Source organism: Dioscorea cayenensis, chromosome 18 (assembly GCF_009730915.1).
Source record: "Dioscorea cayenensis subsp. rotundata cultivar TDr96_F1 chromosome 18, TDr96_F1_v2_PseudoChromosome.rev07_lg8_w22 25.fasta, whole genome shotgun sequence".
Classification (NCBI taxonomy): Eukaryota; Viridiplantae; Streptophyta; class Magnoliopsida; order Dioscoreales; family Dioscoreaceae; genus Dioscorea; species Dioscorea cayenensis.
The window spans coordinates 18,604,057-18,623,086 of record NC_052488.1 but is presented as its reverse complement, the minus strand read 5'-3'; the positions used below and the strand labels follow the sequence as shown (position 1 = coordinate 18,623,086).

The 19,030-nt window shown below is 34.3% G+C and overlaps 1 protein-coding gene across 1 annotated transcript; it reads right to left on the bottom strand.

The window, feature by feature from the left end:
• Positions 1 to 16,782: 16,782 nt before the first annotated feature.
• LOC120282327 (deoxymugineic acid synthase 1-D-like) lies at positions 16,783 to 18,707 on the bottom strand. The gene is made up of 4 exons (XM_039289124.1): positions 18,310 to 18,707; positions 17,973 to 18,216; positions 17,352 to 17,531; positions 16,783 to 17,252 (listed from the first exon to the last, which is right to left on the bottom strand). The coding sequence occupies exons 1-4, from the start codon at positions 18,636 to 18,638 to the stop codon at positions 17,028 to 17,030; spliced, it is 978 nt and encodes a 325-aa protein (XP_039145058.1). The 5' UTR covers positions 18,639 to 18,707; the 3' UTR covers positions 16,783 to 17,027.
• Between the last annotated feature and the right edge of the window lie 323 nt (positions 18,708 to 19,030).

The following is a 19,030-nucleotide window of genomic DNA, read 5'->3' as shown; positions in this document are numbered from 1 at the left end:
TCCAATTTTATCATGTGCATTTATCTTCTTTTAAAAAATGATATTAAAATCCTAAATTAGCTACATTAATGATTTATAAGAAATAATTTGATTTCTATTCATTTTTTAAAAATATCATAGATAGATGATTTCACCATATAATTATTTTCTTTATTGCTTTCCTTTTACCTTTTTAATAGATGTATAATTGTTTCAAGTAATAAATTGAAATATTTTTATTTTTTTATTAAATATGATATTAATAATTGAAAAATAATTAATTACACTTATTTGTTTGAACAGTAAATATATATGAGATCTTTTAAACTAAGATAGGCCAACATTTCCAATTATATAGAATTATTTAATCATAATATTATAATTTTTATTGAATGTTTGTATATAATATTACTTCAAAATTTCTAAATTGTAAAACCCCGATGCAGGGGAACTTGCCTAGTTTAATTACATTTTAATGTCTCATTTTTTTTATATTTATTTAAAAAAATACATAATATTTATATATGACTCATAAAAGACAATGCCGCAACTGAGATTCCTAATCTTGTTTTTAACTTGCAATTAAATCCGCACATACTTCATCTTGATAATAAGCTATATATTCATCTTGATAATAAGCTACATATATATATATGCACCTTATTTTTTATTCTGTAGTTTGTAGTGGAGTGATAGTGTTGTTTGTTCCTATGATGACATTATTTGGAGGCATGGGGCTAAGGTGTTCGACAGGTGGCTGGTTTGATTCCCTAATTCTAATACTTTCATAAACAAATGTCTTTATTCAAGTTGCTTTCCTTTTGGAATTTATTGTGTAAAATTTTCTATTGTTGGCAAAAATATAATTCATACTTTTCCAACTTTTGTTCTATTGCAATTTTTGATTATGTGAGATGGGTTTTATTTTTTCTTCCAATACAAAAACAATTGAGAGTTTGACATCATTCCAATATATTCATTAAAATATAAATAAAGTCTATTCAATAGTTTGTCCCTATTGTTATATACATAATCTAAAATATTAATTAAAGAATTGCAAAAAAGAAAAGAAAAAAAAAAAGAATGAATTTGATTCGTAAATTGCATCCATTGAGTATCATGGTGGAAATATTCCTTGTCATTTCAGAGCTTCAATGGGTTATTATCCTCTGGAATATAAAGAAGTTCAATTATTTACTCATTGGAAATCTTACAAAAAGTACCAACAAAGACGTATATTTTATTTTATTTTATTTATAAATAAAAATTAAGTGCTTAATTTAAAAGAAGTCCAAAAACGGACATAGAGCTCACCTATAACACATACACAAAAGTTATAGTGTCAATATACCAAAAAATTATTAGCAATATGTATAAATTATTTATAAACATTTCTCTTATTATAGGTTTTTGTTTATATAAACCACCTTCAAACGCACGCTAATCTGCCATTAGAAAACTAAAGCAATGCACCTCTTGGAGTTGCTTTATTAAAGCAACTCCATTTCAAATGCTGCAAACCATGAATGTGAAAACCACACAATTTTTAATGAGATTACACTTTATCAGTTTAGGAATGATTAAAATTATATATATAAATATGAATTTAATATTAAAAGTTTTGAAATGATTAAAAAAATATCTAGACATTTTATTAAAAAAAAATATAGACATCCAGCATGATCTGAATCAAAAAACATACTGTCACTGAATTCTGATTTGGATGATTAGCCACCTAATGGAAGAGAATAAATCTGCAGATGCAATAAATTAAGTTGATTAAATCAACATGGTATATAAAAAAAATCACCCTTAAAGTAAAGAGACTGAAAACCAAAACTCAAGGCGTGTTTGATTAGGAAGTGAATGACCAAAGTGATGGAAGTCTGAAAACACCACTTTAGTGGAAGTATGAAATTCAGTTAGAGGTCTCTACTTCCATATGTTTGGTTGAGAGGGAACTTATGACATCAGGAACCACTTCATGTGTTTGGATGATGGAAGTGAAAATCTGGAAAATGTGACTTCAGTAGTTCTTTGTGTTTGGTAATACCGAAGTTGGGTTATAATCACCACTTCGAGTAAGGGGTGAGGTTACCCCATATTTGTTAAAGAGGTTATTATAAATACTTTTAAAGTATAATGTTGTTTTAGGTTTTTTTATAATATTAATTACTTTTATTTACCATACATTATATTTTCAATAGTTGATCTACATAAATTGGCTTAATTCTAATTTTATAAGTTTTAATTGAGTTATTTTTGTTTTATTTTGCAAAAATCAGCCCTTAAATTACAAATTAATTTTAAATGGTTTATCAACAAATTGATTTAATTCTAATTTTCTAACTTTTAATTAAATTATTTTTTAGTCTTGTAAAAACCAACCCATAAATTACAACTTAAATGGTTAACCAATATTTACAATAAATTGGTTTAATTATAATTTTACAAATTTACTTTATTTATTAAAATCTTTTTTTTTTTGGACAATTTCATATTGAATTTTTTTTCCTCATTCTTGAGTGGGTATCTGTTTTTATGTTTTTCTTACCCTTAAATTTTTTATGTTTTTTCTGTAATATTCTTTTGATATTAAGGAAAAAAAAGTTATGATGTGAAAAACAAATTTTTTTATCACCTATTGTGCAATATAATCGTGTACAAGTAAACATAAAAAAAAATTTATATTATAATCAAACATCAAATTTCCCTGGCCAATATGCAAATATACAATTTATATTATAATCAGACATCAACTTTCCCTGGACAACATCAACAAAAAATTTACATCATTTTAATAACATTGGAACCAATAATCCATGATCAACTTTGACCATCATTGTACATGCCAAGTGATTTTGTGCATCCTCAAACAAGCCTGTTCTACATAGACCATCAACCAAAACAGAGTGTGTGTACTCATTAGACTCCAGAGCTGCTTCCTTCATTTCTCTAACACATTGAATGTAGTTGTGGACCCCACCTATCTAAAAAAAAAAACCCCCCACCTCCATTAAATAAGGAAAAAAAAAACGGTTGCTTTTATTTTCTCATTCTTTAGCCCGTGAAACCCCTCTATCTTCTTTCTAAAGCCATGAGCCTTCTCTTCCATTTGTTTCTTTACTAACCGGAACTCCCTATTCCTTAGCCTCACCGTCAACCTCACCATTAGCCATGCCATCGCCTTGGGTGTGGAGCTTCAAAAAGGTGATTTGGCGGTCAAAAACTTCATCTATCTTACTTTGTGCCTCCCTTGCTTGGTGAGCCGATGAAAATCATAGACTTTTTCCCTTGCATGCCATGGAGCTAGGAACGGCCTCAAGGGCTTGTTGCCTGCCTAATTTTCGCCATCCAACCTTGTAAGCCTTTTGTTTGAAATTTTTTTTTTCTTGTTCTTGCCAATTAGGTTGCCTAGCTTGTGGGTAAAAAGAGATGATGCTAGCATATTATATTTTTTAGTTCTTCTTTGCTTTGCTAGTAAAGGATATTAGTTTGTATTGAATAGCATGTGTCTTATTTGTTTACTTGGCTAATTGCTTAGTTTTGGTTATGCCCACAAGGTGTTTGTTGAAATATCATTTCCCTTGAAACATGATTTTTGGCTATGGTACGGGCTAAGTTATCTTGTGATTAGATGTTTAGTATTAGATAGAGTAGAAAGTGAGTCTTTAAATTTTGGCATAGGTTTTGATCCATATTTTGGGTTGTGTTAAATTATTGTTTTGAGCTATTAGATTTTGATTATGCTTTTAGGGTTGTTCAAGAAGGATTGATCTTGTCTTCGAGTGGGAGTTAGATTTTTGGGATCTCCAGGTAAGTACACCACATATAAATATGTACATATATGTATATGCAAATTTTTTGGATTTCCGATAAACATATACATAATTATTTAATTACTTTGGGTTTTATTGTAAAACCATTCATGATATTATATTTAAATAATATGGGTTTTAAGATACTGTAATTATCCATGTTTCAAAGCTTATAGAGTTCTAATTATTTAACTGTTATTTAGTGAATCAAATACTTTAAATATTATGGATTTCGGAATTTCTTGGCAGCCACTGCATTAGTATTATTATTATTATTACTATCATTATTTTTATAATATATTCTTGAATTGTTTTACTTGGATCTTCTAGAAGCAATTGTTATTTAATCATTGAATGTTTGCAAAAATCATGATTTATATGTTAATTATGTATTCAGTATGGATTACTTATATTTTAATTATTGTTGTCAGACATTAGCATTATATTATTTTGAAATAATTGGAATTATTTTCATTAGAAAACGGGATCACAGAATTTTAGTGTTTCTGCGTTGACAATAATTTTGGACGTACTGGTATATTTTTGTATAGAAGTTCGTAGTCTCCAATTAACAATGCAATAACCCTGTCACTGGGGGTTAAACACTGACCGTGTCGACACGTACTTCTGACATAGAAACTATAGTTTCGCACCGTTCTGTCGGTGAAGAATAACGGCTTCTGATATTCTGGCTCGGATCACCGAGGGTAAACCTATGAGTTCCGAAATCCGACTCGGGTCACCGAGTTTAAATAAATGAGTTATGATATTTTGTTTTGGCATTAGTTGTTTGGGGGACATATATGCTTGTTATTTTGGTAAAGTAAATCTGTATGATTTATTTCCGATTTCTAAATTTCACTTTGTTATTTATTCCGCTTTGTTACATTTTGTATGTTTTTAGAAATTATTGAATATTTTTCTGATCCCGATATTTTTAGTGGTTGCTTACTGGGCTCCCAAGCTCATTAAGTTGTTTTCTTTCCCTTTCAGATCAGGAGTAGGGTTGAGTGGTGGAAAACTTAGCAAGGATCGTTGGGTATTTCGCCGTATAATTAGTTTGTAATAAGTACCATTTTTTTTGGTGTGGGCCTAAGTTTTGATTGAATTAGTTGTTTTGTTTTTGCAAACATTTAGTCTGATTCTTTATTCTGTTTGGATCAGGTTTTGAGGTCTTGTATGTCTACTTGGTTTCGGCCTTGTAGGTGTGCGGCCGTTTGTCAGTGCACTGGGCCTGGTGAGCCGGGTTCGGGGCGTGACAGTAGTTCTCAGATTTCCTTCCTTGCAATACATGTCGAGCCCAATCCCATTCTTAAGCATTCCATCTGTGTGTGAGTCAGCTTCAAAACAACATAAGGATCACTACTCGACATACCTCTGATAGCTATTTCTACCAAAACACAAAGTGCCAAAGTTGAGGGAAATAGAAGACTAACTGCATTTGCTGAACTGTTGAAGGAAGAACTGCTATGTTTTTCCTTTCCAGAATCAATCGAAAGCCTTACAGAGCCCATTGATGCTTATGTATATAGGTCACTACCTCTGCAGGAAAACCAGTATAAGATCAAATATTATCAAGTATAAGATCAATAGAAGAGCATAGCAATTTCCAATAAGATGTAAAAATATACTTACAATTCTGAGTAGTACTGAACCAAAACAATTCACATTTGCTTGGCATGGCTCAGGTAGTAGCAATAGTGACAATTAAGCACATTCATCGGTGCATGTTCTATTTGTAAAAACAACCGAAGGGACCAAAAACTATACAAGTTGGCTGTAATGGTGGCACGCTGTGCCTCCTAATTGCCTCGCCACACTTGTACAAATCGGGTAAAAACAAATAATCTATTAAGTAATCGATGAAAGCATTAAAATACAAATAGTTCAGAAACATCAACAAATACGAACATGAGAGCCATCTTTTAAAAATAACCTGCATACATTCAGACAATTGAAACAATGCATAAGAACACCAACTTAATGCTACCTTGACACTCAAGCCAACCAGAAACGCAATGGCTGCAAAAGATTGGCATTAAAGTGCCCCTCATTTTGCCCCGCCAGTGCTCCAATTTTGACTTTCGTGTCATATTATAGAACTATGCCTCAGTGCATTGCCACAAATTGCCTCTCATCATTGCCAACCTATCATAACTTGAATTCCAACAAAAAAAAATGAAAGTCATGTTAGTGACAAACAGACATATATCCAAACCATACAGAGCAACATAAAGATAAGTAGGTTCAGACAAACATACGCATGTCAATAAGTTCATGAGAGACAGATGCAGATAACAACATGAAATGCATGAATTGGTTCAACCACTGCAAGGTGTCCCATGCTAGGTCCACCCATTACAAAACATGAAGCAGTCATGATGAATGAAATGCAGGAACATGCAATAAAATAAGTCAGGTGAAGAGAACGAGTTAAGCATGCATGCTAGGTGCTGATTCAATCCATCCTGGATAGGTATTTTTCAATCCAATCCTTCCTGGGTTCCATATCCTTCACCGTGAAACCTCTGGCCTCAACTTCACGAAGCTGCAGATAGTCAAAGGCATCAACAAGTTCCTTCTTATGAAAACCATCTACCTTCATAACCTTTGCGTACAAGGTCTCTGTCCAGTGGGTGGGGTTCTTAATGGCAGATGCCATTTCTCCCACCACAATAATGAGATCACCCATTATTGAAGGGTTCTTCAATCCCCTGCTTGAGTGTTGTGACCTTGGAGTAGAGGATGTGACAGGGCTACTAACAACTGGTGGGGCGGAGTTTGCATCAGCATCTACATCATCATCACTTGGCTGATCTACTGGGGCTTCATCAAAATTGTCCATATTATTGCCTCCATGGTCTGATTTATCCCCGAAGTCATCAAACACAGAAGTTGCATACGAGCCCGTTGCATTATGCTCACCACATATAAGCCTCAGTTCTTCATAATGTTCAATTGGTTTGTTTATAAAAGGCTTGGCGGTCGGGTGAGCCTATATTACAGTTTCATTAATAAGAAATCAAATATGTTCCTATGGATGCCAATGTTGTGCTATTTATTATCATGCAACAAAAACCATCTTACTTTGACGTAAGCTAAAGCAACTAGGCGGTCAAGGGTGATGGTCTTTGTGGCATCATCCTAACCTGCACTATTGCGATCTCTCACCTTTTTTATCTCAGCGTATCGGGATTTCAATGTTCGATAATGGTTTTCAACGTTCTCAGCACTGAACTCAGTCTTGAATCTAGAATTGACGGCAACAGCAACAAAGGCAAATGCTGCTCTTTTAAATGATTTGTCACATTTCAACCCTTTTCTGACATGGTCAACAAGAAGTGGAATCAAAAACCTGTCGAACTCAGCCTTCCATCTTTTATTTGGAGTCCCACGCTTGCTGCCAGATGCCCTCGACGAGGATGTTTCAGCTGCACGCTGGAGGCCTTCCATAAGCCCTTGAATTCTATTGGATAAAATCATATTTATGTAAGTTAGTTGCATCTCTTCTTATGGAAACTACAACAATTGCACAATCAAATCCATAAGGTTCAACATTGATAGAAAACAAAATACAAGACAATTCGCAAACATAATTTAGAAGAACATAGAAAAGGTAAACCAAGCTTAGAAATGTAACTATAATTCGCAAACATAACATGTAACTATAATCCTAAAAGCATGCTCATGTTCATATAGCTATTCATATCTATCAATGTATTTAATATAACATGCCAATATAGAAATCATACAACCACATAACTCATACAAATTGAGTAGCAAGTGCTTCAAGTAAATTGGAAACCTGTAGACCATGCATTTATTCATTTCTGAAATAATCATGCAATTATGATGTAAATCCTTGAATTCCACACAAAAAAAAAAAAAAAACAAATTACAATAACCATGCATTTATTCATTTATAAATAAATAACCATTCAACAACACATAGCATATAATAAATAACATGCCTTAAACATAAACAATGAAAAACATGTGCATTTTCAACAATACATAGCATATAATAAATAACATGCCTTAAACAACAATTTTAATAAAGATAAAACCCATGTAGGACAAGTGAATCAAGGATGTAGGGAAAGACATAGAGTTACAAGTAATGAGCAGTACATACGAAAAACAGACCATGCAATACACAAGTATGCAACGATAAGTCAACAAAAGTGTCAGTACTAATTTCACACAAAGCCGTTGTATCGAGTCCACATGTCATTTGCGATTTTATCTCTAAGTTCAACCCATTGTCGATTTTCTTCACGTTGTTCTCATTGCGATCGGGGCTGCGATGCCATGATTTGGTCGTCCAAATGTGTGATTCCTTCATGTAAGAGCATGTCGTTTGAGTCCACACCTGTTATGTAGTTATGCAATATGCAACATGTAAGAACTAAGATAACCTGTGTCCTGAATGGGAAGAAAGGATGTGATGTTAGAATCTTGAAACGATTCTTCAAGATTGCAAAAGTGCGCTCCACTCAATACCGCAACATTGAGTGTCGAAGGTTGAACAATTCCTTCGGGTTTGTTGGTGGCCTTCCACTATGCTCTTTTAAATGGTACCTAACACCTCGATAAGGCGCTATGAACCCTTGCATAGTGGTATAACCGGCGTCTACAAGATAATATTTCCCTACAATAATAGTATTCATCATGTGGACTTTGTTGCAATATTTTAATTGATAAAATAAAAGGGTTCCCTACCTCCTATCATTTTTATTCCCTCCGGCTGTGGTCTCGATAATGCATCTTTTAGGGCAGTGAAGTCATTCGTTGATCCTTCCCAACCAGCCAACACGTAGGTGAACTGCAAGTCAGGGTTCACCACAGCCAAGACATTCTGGGTTAGGCCTTTTCGACCACGAAACTGGGGTAGTTCTTGAGGTGGGACAGATGCATCAATATGTGTACTATCTAACAAACCTACACAATCCTACATGACAACAGTACATGATGGAACAAGGAATGATTTAAGTGGAAATTATTACATTTTTTGTTATATGTCGAATAAACTTACTTACTTTGAAAATGGAAACCAATTCGGGTTACTCTCAATCTCCGAGTGACAATTACCGCTGGGAGGGTGCACAAAATCATCTCTAATGGCACAAATAGCTTTGAGTACGCTATTAAAATATCGACTAATCGTTTCCCCTGAACGAAGAAACTCAATTCTCATAGTCCTATTCTTGGTATTGTGACCGACAATATGCAAGAACATGGATAACTGTTCCTCAACTGATATATGTCGTGTGTCTACAAGGAAGTGCTTGTCACACATGATCGATGCAAGATGCATAAAAAGGCCTCATCCATCATAAGATAGCTCACACAATAGTCGCGACCATTCCTTTAAACACGTTCCATATGTTTTTTCCTAATTAGGTCTCGAAATATGGATGGTTCCTTACTTCTCCCTGCCCTAGAGACATGCATTTCTTCAATAAGGAAGGCAACAACCACAACAATTGTAGTGAACGCCGCAACCAATGGCCTCACAAGGTCATTAACAGTCCAGCTATCCATCTACATAATTAATGATAACGTTACTAATTTCAATTAGTCATGAACTGCAGCTACTATATTAGTTTACCTATATGTACATAGCTATCTACATGATGCACAACCCTATGAAGTTGTATTATTTCTGAAAGCTACAATAGAAAACAAAAGATGATACAGTCCAAGTAAAAATACAAGCTACAAATGAATACATTCAGAAAAAACTAGAAACAAGGGCAATGCGGCACAATTTAAATTAATAATTAGGAGAACTTCAATTCTATTGATGAGCAAGTAATAAGGAAACAACAGCTTCAGGGAAAATAACATGCAGATAAGCATCATGCCATTCAAACATATAAACAAGAACCCATTGAGATATAGTAACATAATGGGTACAGAACACCGCACCACAGTACAAGATAAATGTAATCTAAAGATCATGGAAGCATGAAAAGTAATAACATGGAAATAGTAATCAGTTCATGAAGGAATGAAAAAAAATACATATGGCAAAACATGTTCATATAAATCAATTGAACACAATACAAATAAATGAAGTACCGTGAAACATTTAGACCACATGCAATTGAACATGAAATTCTATTGATGAGGAAGTAAAAAAGAAACAACAACTTTAGGGAAAATAATATGTAGATAATCATCATGCTATTGAAACAAATAAACAAGAACCCATAGAGATATATAGTAACATAATGGGTACAGAACACCGCAACACAGTAAAAGATAAATGTAATCTAAAGATCATGTCAACATGAAAAGGAACAACATAAAAATAGTGATCGGTTCATTAAGGAATGAAAAGAAGAAAGAAATTTATCAAAAGCATCATTAAATTCATGGTGTTCATGATGGGAAAACAAAAAAGAAAATAAAATATGTCAAAACATGTTCATATAAATCAATTGAACACAATACAAATAAATGAAGGACCGTGAAATATTTAGACCACATGCAATTGAACATGAAATTCTCTTGATGAGGAAGTAAAAAAGAAACAACAACTTTAGGGAAAATAATATGTACATAAGCATCATGCCATTCAAACAAATAAACAAGAATCCATAGAGATATAGTAACATAATGGGTACAAAACACTGCACCACAGTACAAGATAAATGTAATCTAAAGATCATGTCAACATGAAAAAGAACAACATGAAAATAGTAATCAGTTAATGAAGGAATGAAAAGAAGAAAGAGATTTATCAAAAGCATCAATAAATTCATGGTGTTCATGATGGGAAAACAAAAAAGAAAATAAAATATGTCAAAACATGTTCATATAAAACAACAGAACACAATATAAATAAATGAAGGATAGTGTGAGAGTAAAACAACCAGGGAGAAGGAAACAACAACTTTAGGGAAAATAACCTGCACATAAGCATCATGCTATTCAAACAAATAAACAAGAATAAAGAAAAATATCGAGACAATATGGGTATAGAATGACGTAACACATTACAAAATAAATGAAATGTAAAGATAATGGAATCATGAGAAGGAACAACAAAATTATGATCAGTTCACAAAGGAATGAAAAGAAGAAACAATCAAACAACATGCAATTGCACAATGGAAACGTAATAGGTACAAAACACTGCACCACATTATAAAATTAATGATATGTAAAGATCATGGAATTAGGAAAAAGAACAGCAAAATAGTAATTAGTTCATGAAGGAATGTAAAGAAGAAACAAATTTATGAAAACCAACAACAAATTCACGGGGTTCATTATCTGATATGGAAAACAAAATAAAATATGAAAAACATGTTCATATAGAGGAATGGAGCATAATATTAATAAATGAAGAACAGTATGAGACTGAAACAAGCAAACACCATGCAAATAAACATAAAAATCTGTTAATGAGGAAGTATAAAGGAAATAACAACTTCAGAGAAAATAACCCGCAAATGAGCATCCTGTCATTCAAACAAATAAACAAGAACAAAAAAAAAAACACAAGAAAAAATAATGCTATAGAGAAAAAAATAGCAGTATAAATCATACAAAAGGAAAAGCATGGAATAACCTAGTACATAAGTAATAACCAAACCCTGAGGTAACCATCAAAGTAAAGAAAAAAACCAAAGAAGATATGGTTACACCTATTCACATGTTGTACATAACGTATGTCAAAAAACATTAACAACAGTTATAGCATGCTATGATTTGATCATGAACAAACAAAAATAGAAATGAAAGTAAATGCTATGAAGATCTACAAGGGAAAATACATGCTTTGAAGATCTGCATGATAATGTAACAATAAATCTAAAAAAATATTGTATTCATATGAATATCAACAGAGAAATAAATCAAAAGGAGGAAAACCCTAGATAAATTTCAGTTCTGCACTGAATATTGATGATATGAAAATCTCCTAATAATAAGCCAAGGAAAACAAAAAAAAAGTAAATAAATAACTAAAATATACATGCTCGCAGATCTGCAAAGAAACACAAGATTGGGAAGAAAACAACTTGTGAAAAACAATGGATGCGTTCAAATCATAGACATGGCATGTGAAACCCGGAACGAAAACAAAAGAGGGAAAAATCTGAAACAATACACAAGATACAAGCAAGAACGACTAGAACGAAACAAAAAAAAAAAACTTAAAATCATCCCAAATATCATCGTTCAAAACCATTTTCAAGGAGAGATGTCTACCAAGTATGATCTGAAGGGATGGCGAAAAAAATAGGGAAGAAGTCGAGAGAGGGAAGATCGGGCAAAGTAGACGGCGACAAGAGTCACCACGATGCTTGGGTGAAGACGAAGATGAAGACGAAGATAAAGGAGAGATCCAGATGGCAAGAGGCGGCGAAATGAAAACCCTAGCACGACATCGCCAAAAATAGATTGGGAAATGGGAAAGGATGGAGGTGATCCCAAGCAACCCCTGTGACACCACGTGAGGGAAGTCAGTTGCCTCAAATCCCACTTCGGAGCTTTTAATCCGGAAGTCAAAAACAGGAAGTGGCTGGTTTTGGAAGTTATTAAATCACCACTTCGGTCTCCACTTCAGTGAACCAAACACAAAAAAGTGGTCTGAAACTCACGTTTTCAGCCACTTCGACCTCTACTTTAGCGAACCAAACACGCCCTCGGCCACCATTAAATTCCAAACCTTTTGTTTTTTTTTTTGGTTTTTCATTTATCTCATTGAATGATCCTGACCAACTTGGCCGGCAGGGAGATTCGGGCTCCAATTTTCAACGAGAACACAGTTGACCATCACCATCATGACCATCCTCATCTTTATTTATTTTATTTATTTTCATAAATATGACAAACATTATTAAAATGCCACAACCTTAATTAGTTAAATCGAGGATTGATCATCAATTTAGGCATCGAACAACACAGTTTTAAATATTAAACTTATACTCACACTGACTGTCATCACCATATACATGGGATAGTTTCATTGGTGGCTACAAATGTTTTTAAGTTATAACGCTATGGCCACAAGTCTTTTTTTTCTAACCCGGCGGCCACAAAAGTTTTCTCCGGTAGCACGAGAGGCCACAAATGCTGTTTTATGGGCTGTTTCCGGTGAAAGTGACGAGGTGGCGTCCACCTCAACATATTAAATTCAAAACTGTATCTGACTTGGCAGTCCAGCACATGATCCTTTTAGGTTTTACTACGTGGCAGTCCAGCTCACCCCCTTCAGTCCATCTCAGCCCCCTTCAGTCCAACTAAGCCCCCTTCATCAAAACTCAGCCCCCTTTCTCTTCTCTTTGTCCCAAAAACCCTTCTTGTCTGAGCTTCCTAAGCAAGTGTCCCTTTTTTCAGTGAGCGCGCCTCTCCGCCCTGTCATCTATTCCTCTCCATTGATCTCCACCGTTTTGCCATCGGAAACCCTCGACCATCGCTACAGACAACATCATCCCGGAACGACGACTAAAGGTACCCATCTTACTGTTTTACTTCTTTATTGCAGTCCAAAGCTTAGACTACCCAACATTCTTTCGATTGCCTTCGATTTAGGCTATTACATACTGAGAACAATGAGTCCGTAAAATATTAGATGAAGCCCCAAGTTTAAAGGACATTTACCATACATATCAGCTAGATCAAAAGGACATTAATAAGTTATTAACAATCATTTAAAAGAACACATATTATTAGTGTCTAATAAAAATTTGAAGGTCAGTAATAAGTTAAAGAATATTTAAAGGCCAATAATAGATTGAGAGAATGGAGGAGTAGAACCCCTATCATACACAAAGTAGGCTTATCTGAATAAAATGATTTTGAACTCTGAAAACATAGAAAAGTGGAAAATCCTTTACAAGAGGTGCATGTCTTACATATGAAATTATGCATGATTGATGTTGTGTAAATATTCCAATTCTGGGAGTTTAAGATGCCTTGAACATGGATGTCGAAATTTAGCTTGATTGTTCCACACATATGCAGGTGCAAGTGTAGGTGTAGGTATTTAGCTTGATTGTTCCACATATGAACTTGGATGCCTTGGTAGAATTTATTGGTCTAATATTTTTGAGATCAAATTTTGCATTAGAGGGAAGGATTTCTTGGATTTGGTAAGAAACTGAATGTATAGTTGCTTTCATAGAACAATTTATTATGTTGTTTCTTAAATTTGATTTTCATATTATGTTGTTTGATTTCATATTATCAATTATGTCCTGGTTTAACTACGTCATAATTTTTTTGGCTTGTTATCATCACTGGCCTAATATGGCAATTTTTTCATGTTTTTAAATTCAACAGGTCTGATATGGAAGGGGTGTTAAATAGTAATGTGCAATCATTACCTCATGTAGAAGAGGAGTTTGTTGATTCTGATTATGATATGTCTTCTGGTGATGAGGATTATCAAGAGGTCATGAATGAACAAAGGGAATAAAGTAGAGGCAAACAAGCTGGTGACCTATCCTTCGCACAAGCTAGTTGTGTAACACAAGGAGTTGGTGGTGGAGATGTAAGTGAATCAGAGAATGATGAATCTGATGAGCTATTGACAGAGTCTGATTCAAATGGTGAGGGTCATATTAGGTTTGCAGAATTTAATGAAGAAAAGGAATTGTACAACCCACGGTTAAGGGTTGGAATGGTGTTTAGGGATTTTGACCAGCATGAATCAGAGAATGATGAATCTGATGAGCTATTGACAGGGTTACTTTGCCCTCACGCAATCAGTGCTATATATGGTAACAATCAGCAGCCAGAAGAATTTGTGCATGCGTGCTACATGGTGGATACATACATGAAGGTCTACCATCACTTCATAAACCCAACCAACAATGAAGAGCTTTGGCCAGAAGTAAATGATGGCACAAGAGTGATCCCACCACCAGTTGGGAGAAGAAAAAGGGGAAGGAGAGCAATAGCAAGGAGGAAAGAGGCTGAAGAAATTGAGAATGCCCAACATGCATCAAAATCCAGTGGTAATACTTCTGGGAAAGGCAAACAAAAATTAATTAGGAAGGGATTAAGCAAAGGGAGGTGTAGTGTATGTCATGCAATTGGCCATAACAAAAGGCATCACGAGAAAGTAAGTATTTTTTATTTATTTCAGTTCAGTTGAAATGCATTAGTTGAATGATTTTAAATATCAGCAATTTTTTTTTAAAATCTGTATTTTATGATGCCAGGGGATTGAGAATGCACCTACACATGCACCTTCAAGTGTTGGCCCAAAAAGACAGAAATTACATCATGTAATGTTGTCATATAAAACCTGTTTAATTATGAAAGCTAGTTTCTGTTGCATTAATTTATTTGAATCTTTGTTTGCTTTACAGAGGAGAAGTAATCAGGCAGTCAATCTAGAAGATGTCTCAGTTGGTAGTACTGCAGCTGCCAATTTACCAAGTCAGCCCCTTGATTTCATAGGCACCCAGCAGTCTCAAACAAGGCAACCAAGTCAAATTACCAACAAAGGGCCAGTATTAAATGTCAGCATAAGCAGTTCTTCACATGTTAGTGTGGCTAACATGGGAAATGCGATCTATTGCACAATGCCTCCTCAATCTCCAACAAGAAATAGGGCTTCTTCCTCGGTCATGCCTGATGGAAAGGAAATGGAATGTTTTGATGATGGAAAACTCTCTTGAAGTTTAAATTATGAACTTTGTGAACTAGTACTATTGTTATGAAGTTTCTTTTAAGCATTGTCAGTTATGTATTTTGTTGGATTTGTTATGCTGAACCTTGTTGTAAGCACTAGAAACTATGCATTTAGTTGGCTTTATTATGAATTATGTTAATTTTTTCCCAGGATTTTGTAACCAGCAGATTTGTGCTGTGCACATTTACTCCCAGCTTGTGATGGAGATATGTATTATGCTAATTTTTTCCCCAGGATTCTGCAACTCAGCAGATTTATTTATTATGAAGTTTTTATTCTCAGGTTTCATTAGATTTGTATCATGCTAATTTATTCCCAGGTTTCTGCAGTTCAGTAGATTTGTATTGTGCACATTTATTCCCATCATGTTTTAACAGGTTTGTAATCTTAAAATTTATTCTCAGGATTTTGTCATCTGTTTGCAAAATCCTTGTTGTAAAAATTAGCACATTTTTTCCCTCAGTTTTGAAATCTGTTTGCAAATTTTGATACATACAAGTCTGCATACTTGTATTTCTTTAAAACTGTAAATTGATATTGATTTTGGCATTATAAACTTGTATTTTTTCGCCAGTTTCAACAAACCATATGGAGAAAAAAATTCGCATTACAAATCTCATGTGAAGAGTGACAAAATTGCACAACGGAAATAATAATTCAAGACAATCTCACAATCTCACAATAACATAAATGAAGTACATTGAACATCTCACAATCTCACAAGCATTCATTCAAAACAAAGTTAAATTTCAATTTGACAATCATTTCACAAGCCTTCTAAACCTAGAAAACAAGATCAAATCCAGGAGTGATCGAGACTGGCCGGAGTCATGCTCAAATCTAGTCGGAGTAGTACCCAAATCTTGTTGGAGAAATTGCTTAGTCTGACCAAGAGGAAGTCATACTAGGGCAGGTTCCCATCGTCTGGCCAGAGAACGATGCCCTAGCCCTAGTTTGATGAAGGGGGCTGAGATGGACTGAAGGGGGCTGAGCTGGACTGCCACGTAGTAAAACCTAAAAGGATCATGTGCTGGACTGCCAAGTCAGATACAGTTTTGAATTTAATATGTTGAGGTGGACGCCACCTCGTCATTTTCACCGGAAACAGCCCATAAAACAACATTTGTGACCTCTCGTGCTACCGGAGAAAACTTTTGTGGCCGCCGGGTTAGAAAAAAAAGACTTGTGGCCATAGCGTTATAACTTAAAAACATTTGTGGCCACCAATGAAACTATCCCCCATATACATCCAACGGGATTCAAATTTAAAAATACTTGAACAAGATTCAAATTTAAAAATACTTGAACTAGTAAGACTAATACCGCTGGACTAATAATCTGTAGACACCTTTATTCATCTCTAGTTTAGCTCATTAACTAAGATCTGTCCCTTAAAAAAAAAAAAAAAACAAAGGATATTTGAGTCAATACATGAAACACACATAATTGCCAATATTTGCTTATTACAATATATCACACCTGGAACAAGATAGTTGTCCTATATCTAAACATAAATCTTACAGTCACTAGATAAATGAAACCCACATATATAATTGCCAATAATTTGCTTATTATATCTCACCATCCCAAAGCTCTTCCACAGATTTAAAAGGTCCATTGGGTGAGATGAAATCCTCTGCTCTGTTCCCTCTCTTTTGTGGAAGCTCTCTAATCTTCTTCAACTCTTCTTCAGTTAATCCCCAATCAAATATACCCAGGTTTTCCTTCATTCTTTCTGTTTTGAATGTCTTCACAATGAAAGTACCACCTTGCTGATACAACCACCTCAAACATACCTACAATAACAAATTCATGTCAACCTTTTTAAATTCTACTCCCAGATGAATTATCATCATTTTTATTAAAAAAACGAAAAGAAAATTAATTAAACATGCCTGAGCTACTGTTTTCCCTCTAGCACTTGCTATTTCCTTCAAAACTTTGCATCCAATAACATCATTGTTTCCCCAAACATGCCCATATCCTCCAAGAGCAGAGTAAGCAGTAATCACAATCCCCTTCTCCTTGCAAAACTCCATCAACTTCTTTTGTTGCCATAAAGGATGCATTTCTACCTACACATACCATATCACATATACTAATTATTACAATCATACAAATATCACCCATATATATATATATATAGAGACACACTCCACTATGATGAACAAAAAAAATGCCATTTGAGTGGAGAGAAATAAAAAAAAAAATTCTAAGAAAGCCAAGAATCAAGAAATGAAATTCTCAAATATAAAAATAATGACAATGGAGAAAACAATCCTAAGAAAAATTTCAACTTATTTATAATACTTAATCAAGTATAAATAGTGAAACAACTCTACATGGAAGGCTAATGTAAAAGAAAAAAAAGTACAATCAACAACACATGAGAAACTGATATAATTTACAGTAGAATCTCAATTTGAGAATCAAACAAAAAACAAATATAATATAAGCATGGTTCCAGATTTATTTATTCAAACTACAAACACTAATATACTAAATAAAACACTCACTTGATTAACAGAAGGAGGGATGTTAGCAAAGCTGAGAATTTGCTCAAGTTTTTTGCAAGAGAAGTTGCTGACACCAATGGACTTTGCAAGGCCAAGCTTGTGACACTCTTCCATTGCCTCCCAAACAGCTCTGTAATCAAAGGGCATCATACCCTCTGTTTCAATGGGGAAAAACATCTCGGTGGGCTTCAAACTCACAGGCCAATGAACAAGATAAAGATCAAGGTATTCCAATCCTAAATTCCTATCAATACATCCACAAAAAATCAAATTTTTAAGCATAAAAACCTAAAAATGTTGAAGTTATTGAATGAATTGGATCGTTGAGAAACGAAACCTAAGGGATTTTTGAAGGGAAGGCAAGACACGGTCAGTATAGGTCTCGGTGCACCAGACCTTGGAGGTGATGAAGAGCTCGGAGCGGCTTTGGATGAGGCCACGCCGGAGGGCCTCGGCAATGGCGTCGCCGAGAGGGCGCTCGGTGTCGTAGATGGAAGCGGTGTCGAAGTGGCGGTAGCCGAGGGCGATGGCGTCCAGCACCACCGCTCGGATGGTGTCTGGCGGTGGAGGTGGGAAGCTAGCCGTGCCAAGGCCGATCACCGGCATCAGACTGCCGCCGAGTAGGAGGTCAACATTCGGGATCATCACCGCCATTGCTCTCTTCATGTAGGGATGCGGATGAGAGACGTCAGTACTGAATCTATTGATACTTGTTTTCCTAAATGACAGCAATGAGTCCATTTTAGACATCAAACTTTGTTTGTTTGTTTGGTTTTGTTTGGTTTGGTTTGGTTTTTTTTTTTATGAGTCAAAATCAAACCCTTAAATATTATTATTATATATATAAATATAATATTTATATTCAATTTTAAATTTTCATCAAACTAGAGTATTGCATGTGTGTGTTTTTTGTGTAAAATGAATTTTTTTGATAAGTTAAAAAAATAGATAGTAGATAATTTTGTTTTGTGTTAGTAATTTAAATATAAATAATAATAAAAAATTTTGGAGAAATTATTTGATAATTTTAAAATACAAAGAAATTGAAATAAAATAAG

Coding starts and splice junctions, on each gene's coding strand:
- LOC120282327 (XM_039289124.1), bottom strand. CDS start 18,638: ATGAAGAGAGCAATGGCGGTGATGATCCCGAATGTTGACCTCCTACTC. Junction 18,217..18,309: donor TCCCTTCAAAAATCCCTTAG/GTTTCGTTTCTC, acceptor ATGTATTGATAG/GAATTTAGGATTGGAATACC. Junction 17,253..17,351: donor GAGGGAAAACAGTAGCTCAG/GCATGTTTAATT, acceptor TTGTTATTGTAG/GTATGTTTGAGGTGGTTGTA.